This window comes from Pseudorca crassidens, chromosome 3 (assembly GCF_039906515.1).
Source record: "Pseudorca crassidens isolate mPseCra1 chromosome 3, mPseCra1.hap1, whole genome shotgun sequence".
Lineage (NCBI taxonomy): Eukaryota > Metazoa > Chordata > Mammalia > Artiodactyla > Delphinidae > Pseudorca > Pseudorca crassidens.
In genome coordinates this window covers 36,079,871-36,091,760 of record NC_090298.1, presented here as the reverse complement: position 1 = coordinate 36,091,760, position 11,890 = coordinate 36,079,871, and the positions used below count along the sequence as shown (strand labels likewise).

The 11,890-nt window shown below is 48.3% G+C and overlaps 1 protein-coding gene and 1 pseudogene across 1 annotated transcript; both read left to right on the top strand.

The window, feature by feature from the left end:
• Positions 1–1,088: 1,088 nt before the first annotated feature.
• LOC137220970 (arrestin domain-containing protein 4 pseudogene) lies at positions 1,089–3,071 on the top strand (annotated as a pseudogene).
• A 6,004-nt stretch (positions 3,072–9,075) lies between these two features.
• Positions 9,076–9,585, top strand: ANXA2R (annexin A2 receptor). The gene has a single exon (XM_067730211.1). It carries the CDS (start codon positions 9,076–9,078, stop codon positions 9,583–9,585), a length of 510 nt encoding a protein of 169 aa, XP_067586312.1.
• The last annotated feature ends 2,305 nt before the right edge of the window (positions 9,586–11,890 follow it).

Genomic DNA, 11,890 nt, shown 5'->3' with positions numbered 1-11,890 from the left:
TCTTGTAGGATTAATGTCACCACCCAAACTCCCGCTATCTGGCCAGGAGGCCAGAAGAGCATAAAAACTCGCGGGCTGGGGGCTTCCGAATCCCAGACACTCGGTATCGCCCGGTGTGAGACCCACGCGATGGCGCAGCCCTTTCCCGACTGTGAGCGCCGGGGCCCCAGACGCCGCCAGCCCCGAGCTCAGCCGACTCTGAGTCCTGGACACTCCCTTTCTACCCCGCCCCGTGCGAGCTCTCCTGGGACGGCCCAGACTTCGACTGGGAGATGCTTTCCAGTCCCTGCGGCGGGCTTCTGCGCTGGGACCGTTCGCGAAACGGACAGTTTGCTGGAGGCCGAAGCCCTCGCGACGGGACGCAGAGCCACCTGCCCCGGACCAGACGCGCGCGACGCACCCGGACCCAGAGACGCCCCAGGAGAGGCGGCCGCCGCCTCCGCAGCCTCCCTCGGCGGGTGGCACCGCTTCCCGGACGGACGAGCGGAGCCCAAGAACGCTGACGGCGGGGACCCTATGGAGCGTCGCCCGGCTCCTGCCCCCGGGACCCGCCGCACGTCCCAAGGCTGGTGGCAGCGGATCCGACGCTCAGTGGCCCGGAAGACCCAGGGCTGCCAGGAGCCCCGAGATTTGCGCTGAGTCCCTCACTAAGTACAGTCCCATTGGCAGTTTATGAAATGCGTATTACCCTGCAATGTGAAGATCATTGATAAAATCAATGTACAATGTCTTCTGAATTTGTATAACAAGATGAAAGATACATGCTATTGTTTTAATTTCTGTATTTTTTCATTTGTAGGAATGTGAACCTCGTTAAATAAACTTTAAAGAAAAGAAATTTATGCAAGATGATTGGTGTTTTGCTTTCAACAAAACTGTACAACTGAATTTTACCTGTTTGGGATGAGATTCCTTGCTGACACAGCTTAGGAGCTGCCCATAGTTCCTTGTCAAGTGGGCCTCTACAGGGGGCAGGGAGCCACAAGTTATCCTGCTTCAGTAAAGCAAGCAGGAGAGAAGAGCCAGACAGGGAGTGCCAGCAGGACACAGTCATAGCGTTTAAAATCTCCTCTTGAAAGTGACACTCCATGACATTTGCTATCCTAAGTGACATCTTCTTTTCCTCTGTGAGCTCTATCGCATATGCCCTGCTGTTTAATGGTTTGTTTCAAGTAACTGGGCTGGAGAATGGTAAGGAGAAACTCTCATCCTTAGTGACCCTTAGGTGAGACTAGCATGGACTTAGAGAAAAACTTTCCCTCCCTATGGCGGGCAGTGGGCAGGGTGAGGTGTTTCCAGAAGGCTAATGGCAAAAGAACTCTATTACTTGGTCTCAAGCAAAGTCAGCCTTTAAGTCTTGGGAGTGTGATTAGGGTGAGGAAGGAGCCAGATTAAGCATGAAGTCTTTCTCGCAGATAATTTTCCCTCTTGGTCTAGCTAAGGAGCTGCACTTTGCTCTTTAGTTTCAGGGGTTTTTCAACCCTCCACACTCACTCTACCACTAGGCTCAGCCCCTCACCACGAGACTCCAGATGCCCCAGTCTCTGGGCTACTTCAGTCTCTGGGCTACTTCAATGCCCAGCAGGGATTAGAGAAGCTCCTTGCTCCTGTCCCAGGAGCCCTATGTTAAAAAGGTTAACACATACAAAAGACATTCAAATGTCTTTATTAGAATGGTTTATTTAATTCATGATGGAAGGACGTGTGAGAAAGGAAAGATGTAAAACTTCAAGATAAAATATTGAGGGAGAATTTTCATCTTTTAACCGTATGGTCTCATCTAAAAACCATGATGAATATAAAACAACCATTCTCAAAACATCCTGAAGAGCAAAAGAAAAATGTGAACATTTACATATGTTATTAAGGACATCTAGATTCATTCTTCTAAGATTTCTAAGAGAAAAAGATTGTAATCAGTAAATATAATGTTGACTGTGATGTCCCTGTTGTATTTCTTTTTGTGGTTTTTAGGAACAGAAATGGAATAACTCAAACAGTTTAAGCATAAAATAATTTATTGGGGGATAAAAAAAATAACTTGTGGGGCCTCCACCGGGCCCCGCACAGCGGCCGCAGTGGCCCTCGGCGTGCGCGTGGCGCCTGTGATAGCGGCGCCGCTCTGCTCACGACCCCGGCCCCGCGCCGGTGCCGACCTCCTTGGCGCGGCGGCGTCGCCCGGTAGGGTGGACGGCGAGGCGGGGTCCGCGGCGGGGGTGGGCTCCGAGGGCCGCTGTGCGAGGACAGGCGCAAGGGCTGCGACTCGAGCGGCGAGGCTGTGGTTGGGCACGTGCTGCTGGAGGTTGCCGAGCCGGTGACCCTGAGCGCGCAGCGCCTGGAGGCCCAGGGCCGCGCCACCGTCGCCTGGGGCCGGAGCGCCGGCGCCGCGGACCCCGCCGCCGCCTCGGGGATGGAGAACCTGACAGTGCGCCTGAGCCTGCGCGAGCCCCCGGCCGGCGACGGCATCGTCTTACTACAGCCTGGAAAACATGAATTCCCATTCAGCTTTCAACGTCCATCGGAACTTTTGGTAACCTCATTCACCTGGAGATATGGAAGTGTTCAGTACTGTGTGAGAACGGTTTGGGAACGACCTGATCAGAAGGTTAAGCGGGAACTCCAGGTCGTCGGTCACATCGATGTCAACCCACCAGCATTACTAACCCCTGTATTGAAAACTCAACAGAAGATGGTTGGCTGTTGATTTTTCACTTCTGGTCCAGTCTCGCTGAGTGCCAAAACTGAAAGAAAGGGATACTGTAATGAAGAAGCTAAATCTATGCAGAAATAGGGAATTGTTCCACTCGTCTGATTGTTCCCAAAGCTGCCATTTTCCAGTCGCAGACGTATGTGGCCAACGTGCGCGGGAACCACATCGCCTCCGGGAGCACCGGCACCTGGAACGGGAAGACCCTCAAGATCTTCAGCACGGGACGCCGTGCTGCATCATCCGAGTGGATTACTCCTTAGCTGTGTATATTCACATTCCTGCTGCTAAAAAATTGGTGCTTGAGCTGCCCTTTAGCTTTGTGTCCTGGCAAGAATCTATCATCTCAGAGTCTCAACTCTGAAACCAGGTAATCCTCTCTAATAAGCTAAATTACTAGACATTTGTCAGCCTTGCCTGACGAGTAGAGAGTTTTTTTTCCCCAGTGAATGGAAAAGACAAGGACTGGACCTGTCTCCCCAGGGACCTGCCTCTCCTCCCATCCCCCTCCCTAAACACCATCACCAAACCCCTCCCAGCAAGATGCAGTTTTCTCCTTAATCTCGCGAGGCTCCGAGGCAATTTGCAAGGCAAATGAGTGTCTATCTCCACTTATCTGGGCTTGGATTTCCGATCTCCCGTACTAGACAGACCCTATAAAAGGCACACTCAGCATGGGGCTGAATCATTCGCCCCTTTGCTTAGACCCGCCACGCGTCTGGCCTGGGAGGAGGCTGAAGCCATGGAACCGCACGCGTACTACACCTGGGAAGAGCTGTCCTGGAGGAGGGCGCATCCAGAGCCCCACATGCCACCGGGCCTCAACCGAGAACAGGCCTGGGCCTGGGCTCTGGATAACTTCCCTGCGCTGAGCCGCCCCTCCTGCCAAAGCCCCCAGTTCTGCGGGGACGCCCACTACTGTGCATGTGGGCTGCCGCGGCGCGCTTGCCCCGGACACGCAGACGGTCGCCAGGCGGAGAGCGGCCACAAACGCTGGCGAGACCCACAAGCCCAGGAGCCAACGGCTGACCCGGGGTGGAACGACAGTCCCGTCAAGAAGAAGCCGAAGCCACACACCGCAGGGCACAATCGGGCCTGAACAGCCAGGAGATGCCCGCAGCAGCGGAGGCCGACAGACACGCGGCCACATGGCCTCCAGGAGCCCAGGACGATCCCCATCCCCTACCCCGAAGCTGCGGAAACCCTGTGGAGGCTTGAAACCCTGTGGAGCTCGGCAAGGAAAGGAGTCGCATTCTTCTGTCCGGCCCACGGTGCCCCTTCAACCCATGCCCTGGCCTGGACTTCTCCCCTGGGCCCCGCCTTGCTCTGGGATGAGCCTGGAGGACTCTGTGGGGCAGACCAGTCCTTAGTTGTCCCTCTTTTCCTGGATTACTGACAGCTCTCTCAATTAGAAATCTCTCTTCAGGGGATCCATACTGTCTTAAGGAGCTTTCTTGCAGTTGTACTCAGAATTGTCATGTTTCTTATGTTGATTCCAGTTATGAGCAATGATTAAAACTTGCTTCCCTATTCTCTGCCTGTGGATTGATTTGGGTGGGTAGAGTCAGGCCTGGAAGCGGTATAGGGGCTTCTGTGGCTGAAAGGGGAGCTGGGACCAGGGCCAGGGCTCCTTAAGATCAAAGAAATGTAAAGTGAAACCATGACATATAACTTTGACTACCACAGTGGTCTGTATTAATCTTTTCCATTTGTTCTAATATTGCTAAACTAGTAACTCCCCAAAGCAGCTTTTGAGAAATGAATTTGAAAGGGTCTTTGGAAAGCCAACGTGACAATATGCATTAAGCATTTCAATATGAATACCCTTGGGGACTTCCCTTGTGGTCCAGTGGTTAAGACTCCGAGCTCCCAACGCAGGGGGCCCCCAGGTTTGATCTCTGGTCAGGGAACTACATCCCGCATGCCATAACTAAGCCCACTCGCTGCAACTAGAGAAACCTGCACACACCAATCAAGAGCTTGCACACCAAAATGAAGACCCAGTGCAGCCTAAATAAATAAATAAATCTCAAATATATATATATATGAATACTCTTGACCCAGAATTCCAGTTCTGCAAGCCAGAAATTGTGGTTAACAGGCGATTTTCCAATATAAGATTAAAAATAAATGATAGTCATAATTGCACAGTTCCAAACTATGCTGCTCTTAGAGGTAGAATGGAAGGCATGCCTTTGAAAAGATACCCAGAGGCTGAATGTACCAGGCTGAGCCCTGGACAGGTTGTGACTGTAGCAACTAAGGGTGGTTCTAAGCAAGTTGGAAGGGAAAGCACTAAGGCACAGCCACCCATTAGGCTGAGAGAGGGCAGGGTTTCCAGAGCCTTGCCTATGTAAACGCTCTGCTGCAGTTCCTTCCACAAGTGCCTACCTTGGGAATTTGCAACTGAGACTTAGAATTTGATCATAATATGTACGTCAAGCATCAAGATGCCTCCCAATTTCTTGTTACCTGTCTCAAGTCTATGTGTAAAGGGATTTTCTCATGTCTCTTCCTGGATTGACACACAGCCACACAGTCCCCACTGCAGTCCACCCGGATATTCCCAGCTCCTCTATAAGAAAACTTTGCATCACTGCTGGTCTTCCCCTGGATGCCAGGACATGGTCACCAATAGCACACTGTTGTCTGGGCGCTGGTTCCAGAAAAAGGGTGCTCTGTTTCAGGATGCATTTCTTCTAGTGCCCATTCTTTAATCCCACCAAGTATCATCACACAAGGTTGAACAGCTGTACCAGTTTTTATCGAAGGATTGGGATAACTGAAGGAAATTACACAGCAGAAGGGAAAAATTTAAACTAAATATTGAATTTTTTTAAAGTTATCATTACTGAGAATACCTTATGACCTACTATAGAAAATGAACCTCTTTAGAATTCGTTTCCTTACAGGGCACGATAATGGTTCCAAGGAGAATCAGAATGTTTACTGACCCTGTGCACTAAACAGTGCCAACCAGGTTTCCCAGACTCTCCAGACCACAGTTCTCCCTTAAAAATTGTGGACCCGTGGCTGTCACCTAATTGTGCTGCTAGGGCTGAGAGATAGCACTGTGGTTTTCCTCTTAGGAGCCTGCGTTTTGTTTCACTTCTTTCTCAAAAGCAAAAAGATTAGCAATAAGAAGACAATCCAGGGCTTCCCTGGTGGTGCAGTGGTTAAGAATCCTCCTGCCAATGCAGGGGACATGGGTTCGAGCCCTAGTCCGGGAAGATCCCACATGCCGCAGAGCACCTAAGCCCGTGCGCCACAACTACTGAGCCTGCGCTCTAGAGCCCAGAGCCACAACTACTGAGCCAGCGTGCTGCAACTATTGACGCCCACACGCCTAGAGCCCATGCTCCGCAACCAGAGAAGCCACCGCAATGAGAAGCCCGCACACCACAACAAAGAGCAGCCCCCACTCGCCACAACTAGAGAAAGCCCGCGCGCAGCAATGAAGACCCAACACAGCTAAAAATAAATAAAATAAAATAAATTTATTTTAAAAAAATAAGAAGACAATCCATAGGCAAGACCTCCTCACCCCAAAACTGGAATCACAACCTGCAGGAAAAGGAACCCATTTTTTGAACCATATAGTTAGGATCCCTGAGAATATTTTCCCCACACTAAGACTGTCCCTGACTCTCTCACCAGAAGGCAATCCCTGCCTATACATGTCCTTGTTAACTCTTCTCACAGATCTATCTATATTCTTTCATGACACCCTTTTCCCTAACAATAGACCAAAACTTATTTTTGGTATAGGTGGAAAAAGAAATGGACTTATTTTATTCTAAAATCCATCTACTTTATTTCACATCCATTTCAATGATTATTTGTGGAATCTATAAAATACTCTTTCTGCCTTCCCTTCTTGAAATCACCTCATTCCTGTCTTGAGAAAATAGCTACCTGGTAGATATCTTGCTATTTCACATGCCCAATATTGAAGGATGAGTTTGCTCCGTGCTGGTCTATACGGTCAGTGGAACTTTCCTATTTTTGATGCTCAGAAAGGTTGTTTATGAGTGAAACTTTAAAAAAATAGGTGAGACATTGTACTTGACATACGCTTTTCTTCAAAAAATAAAAAGGAAAAAAAATAAAAGAGTTGGGGAAATTCTACAGATTAAAAGAAGTATTAAGACCTCCCAACTACATGTAATGGGTAGACTTTATCTGAAATCAGTTGTTCCCCCCTTTGTTGGTGACTGGTATTGGTCATCTGCAGTCTGACCGCATTGCTGGTTCTCACTGTAGTGGCTTCTTTCTGCTGCGTGTATAACACAGGCTAGCTGCTCCTAACCTCTGTGGGGAAAACCAAATGCCACTGGTGTTCAAACAACTTTCTGAGAAGGTTCTACACCACCAGGGCCTATTAGCACCATGTTGAGCCTTCAAAGGAAACAGTGTTGTTGTCCTTGCCTTAAACCCGGCCAAGCAGAGCTTTGTGTCTTGAATATCTGTATTAGATTCCCCCAAGTCAGTTACAGTCACTGCATGCTGGTCTAATGAACCCCTTCAACTCACCACTATTGGCTGCCTTGCCCAGAACTTCCAACTCTCTGCCTCTTGCATTGTCTATACTTTCATCTTCTTTAGTTCCTTATTTCTCATTTTTGGTTTTGATTCTCTTCCCTCTTTTCTCTGTTTCCTTATTTCTCTTTTTTTTTTTTACAGTTACTGCTTTAAAAAATTAATTAATTAATTAATTTTGGCTGCATTTGGTCTTCGTTGCTGTGTACGGGCTTTCTCTAGTTACGGCAAGCAGGGCCTACTCTTCGTTGTGATGCGTGGGCTTCTCATTGTAATGGCTTCTCTTGTTGCTGAGCACGGGCTCTAGGCACATGGGCTTCAGTAGTTGTGGCATGTAGGCTCAGTAGCTGTGGCTCGTGGGCTCTAGAGCGTGGGCTCTGTAGTTGTGGTGCACCGGCTTAGTTGCTCCACGGCATGTGGGACCTTCCTGGACCAGGACTCGAACACATGTCCCCTGCATCGGCAGGTGGATTCTTAACCACTGTATCACCATGGAAGTCCCCTTATTTCTCATTTTTATTGATACCATTTCTTTTTACCTCAGCTCATGGAAAACACAGGCTTTGCTGGGAGTCATCTTAAACGTTAGAGTTTTCCTTCCTGTCAGAGAATCAACTTCCATAAGGAAAAAGTTTTAGCTGTGTCCTCATGGTCTCTTAACTGTGACTTTGCTCTCCCCTTAAAATTCAGCTCTGCCAAAGCAGGACCCAGTTCTACAGCTCTGTGCAGCACCATCACAGCAGCTTGCCCATGGCAGGTTGTCAAAACATGCTTGTTAAAAACTCTGAATTTAACTGACTTTGTTACATTGAAGATGAAATACTGATCAAGGAAGTCTAGGCTTAGAGGCACTGACATGTTTGCAAACAGAACGTCTGAAACAGCTCAGGAAGGATGTAAGGGAATACGATTTCACTATAGATCTGACACAAGAAGGAAAAAACAATCCATTCAGATTAAACACACACAAAAAGACAACATTTTGAGTTTGTTATTCATTGATGTTATGTTTAATATCCATGATCATGTCACTAAGAATGACAATGAAAATAATAATAATTGTAATTCAACAACTTATTTTCTGCCTGGGAATATCTAATTACATGACCTTTGTTATTGAATTTAATCATAAAAGTTACCTTGTAAAATGTTAAATTTTAGCTACCATCCAGGCAAAAACATGAGGATAAGAGAGGTTAGGTAACTAGCTGAGTCATATAGAAATAATAGACAGAACTTGTACCCAAACAGTCTGCATCTAGATCTCTAGACTTTGAGCCCTCCCCTCCTACATGTTGGCTGGAAGTCTGAAGCAATTTTAACTTAGAATTGAAGATCAGAGTGTCAGTCTGACCAGCAGTGTGATTTCATGCAAAGATGACTAACTTTTCATTCTGATCATCTGGGTAAAATCTGATGGTACTTTCCAAGCAGAAGGGCTCTGAGAATCAATGGACATACAGTTAACTAAAAGTGTCGGGCACATAGGATACTTTTCATAAAGGAGTAACCTTCCAAAGAGCTCGTCTTGGCAGAGTCGCTGTACCTGTAATTCTTTAAAAAAAAAAAAAAAAAAACCAAACAACAACAAAAATTTAATTCTATCAAATCAACAAAATCGATTCAACTTCGAATAACTCCATCCAAGATGATTGGATTTTCCCCTAATCTCCTCAGGGCCCGCCTTCTGAAGCAATTTGAAACCTGAGAAAAACGACACCACCCATCCTAATATCCTCTGGTTGGACAGCTAAAAAGTTGGACGGGAAGGTATAAATTCGCAGGGAAGGGATCCCTGAAAACTTCTCCTCCTCTCAGGGGCTGAAGCGATGGAGCCGAACTTCCCCCGCTGCATGCGCGAGGCCTGGGATTCCGCAGAGGAGTCCCAGGAACCAGAGATGCTGCAAATCTTGAGCTTAGCGGACCCTGAGGAATGGCAGCTCCCTTTCTATCCTACGCTGGGCCAGCTCTCTGGGGACGACGAGGACTTCAATGGGGAACAACTGTCTACCGCCTGCGGGCGTCTGCACCCACACTGCCCGAAACACCGACCCCGAGCGCAGAGCACCTGCAGGCTGAGCGCTGGGCCGCCCGCCCCGGACAAGACGCCCACGACCCGCCAGGAGCCACAATCGTCCTCAGGAGGTGGGGCCGCCGCCCACCCGCAAAGCTTCCCTGGGCGGGTCTTGCGGCATCGGGAACCCAACATCTGGAACCCGCGACCTCTGACCGCGGGGACCCTTCCGGAGCATCGCCCTCCTCCTGGCCTGGAGAGACACCACCGGACGTCCCAAGGCTGGTGCCCGCGGACCTACACGCAGTGGCCGGGAAGACCCTAGGCTGCCTCTCCCGCCGCCTTTGGACCCAGGAGCCCTCATCTCCGCTGAGACCCTTCATTGGATGATCCCTTGCGACAGATGTTATTACAATAACACCTCTCCGTTCAGCAATCATGGAAGAATTCGTCTTCAGAGACATTTGTGAAGTTTTCTTTCGCTTACTTAATAAATTATACCAAATTCCAACGCCTTTCTCTCTCTTACTTTGGCTTTTGGGGAAGGACCCGACGCAGGGGCGGGGTGGCCGGTGCCACTTCTCACCAGGGACCCTCAGTCCCCTGATTTGCTGGGCGGGGGGAGGCCGGTGGGGTCTCTTGGGCACACCGGGTGGCCAGGGGTCCAGCATAGGCGTTGCCAAACTGGGTCACACGTGCTGGGCTCCGAGACATCCAGCAAAGAGCGGCCAGCAGCCCTGAGAACTCCGCTTTGCCCGACGAACGCTCCTGCGCCCTCGCCCTGACCCTGGCCCTTCCAGTCCATCTGTGGGGCCGTCCAGTCACCTTCACGTTGCTCCACGGCCCCCAGCGCCTGTCGCCGCTCCAAACGCATCTAGAAGCATTGGCCTCGGGTAGCGCAGAGCCTCCCGTCTCCCTCAGGCACTCTCCTGGGCGTGTCCCTTCTTCCTGCTCGCCCCAAAGCCGACTTCCAGCCCCCACCTCAGAGTTGACCTACAGCCAGAGCGCTGGGGCCCCCGGACAGGAGAAAACTAGGGATTGTCTTTTGCGGCGGGGCGTTTCTGCGGCCAGATTCTCGAGCGGTTAGGCTCGCGTCACTTCCCAACTCCAACCTGGCGACTTCCCAAGGCGCCTGACTTCTCATTACCATTCGGAGTTGAACTAGAGTGTCCACCCAGTCCGGGGTTTGAAACGGGGCCTGAGAGAGCAATGGCAGGCAAAGTGTAAGTGCTTAATAAATGTCAATACAATTATACTGAGAATTTCTCAACTGCTGTGATTTTTCTGGGGGCAAAATCCTTCACTGGGATTAATCTCACAGGAGTCTGAATGTGGGGACTCCCTGCCTCGGGAGCAGTTTCCTGGAAACCCTTCACCTCATCGCTCTGGTTTCTGGCATCCCACCCAATCTCACCCTTTCTCTCCTTTCCCTGCCAGGATTCCATGGGCCACCTGTGCAGCCTGGATGCTGTGGCTCAACCAGTATGTAACCCTGGCCGGTCCCCAGGGAATGCAAAAAATTATCCTTTCCACCCATCTGTTAGACCACAGGGTGATAGTTTACTTTTTTAGACCCAAACGGAACTTTTCCATTGAGGCCTGAGCATGGGAAATATACAGCTCATAACAAGAGGATGCAATGACATGGGTGTGTGTTGTAGACACTGCTATGTCTTTATTAATGTACTTTAATTTCCTACTTTGTCTTTTATTTCTTAAAGAGTGTATATGAGAAATGAAATCAGTGAGAACCGGAAATAAAGAAATCACTTTTAAGTTTCATCCTCCCTTCTTCAGTAGTCATTTCAAATACTTAATCTCTTAAGCAAATAAATGAAATAGCCCTTGAATTCATGGAAAGACACAATTGTCTATAAGCCCACTTGTCAGGAGTCACCAGCAGTATTTGGAGTACAATTCTACAGTTCCTTTAGCGATTCTAAAATCCAAAATTTTATGCAACCTACAATTTGGTGTGTAAATTTTGGTACAAAACTCATTTGACAGCAAAATATGGCATAGACTGATGTGAGGCCGTAGTGTACTCTATCCAAAGTAGCGTGAGTATTCATAGGAATGACTGATTACTGGGACTGTCCTAGACCATGCAGACAGGTACACTCTACCAGGCAAGCTCTTATTGTCACTTTATAATTCCTTACATTTTAAATTATAACACACATCTAGACCCCAGTATTTTAATAAATATATTAGAGTATCTTTAATATTAAATAATGTATTAGCAATATCTAAAAATACAATTATAGGTTGTTTTTGGTTGTAAAGTTGACTAGTAGTGCTGAATACTGTAGAAGTGCCCTTTGCTGGTAGAAAGCTGGAGTCATTGCAGTATTTGATCATCCGTAACATTGTCAAAGAAAATTCTGTTCTGGAATAGATTGCTTCTGCCATTGCCTGTAACTATTTCTAGTAATGGGGTTTGCATGCTCCATTTTTTCTTTTCTTTTTACTTAAAAATTTTTTTTAAATTGACTTGTATTAGTCACCTCTACCCCTGCCCTTTGTACTTCCCAACAGCTAAAACAATGACTCACAGTATAAAGAGAATTTTTTTAAGCTGTTAGGTTTTATTATCAAAAAAGATTGTTTTTTCTTAAAGAAATGTTTTT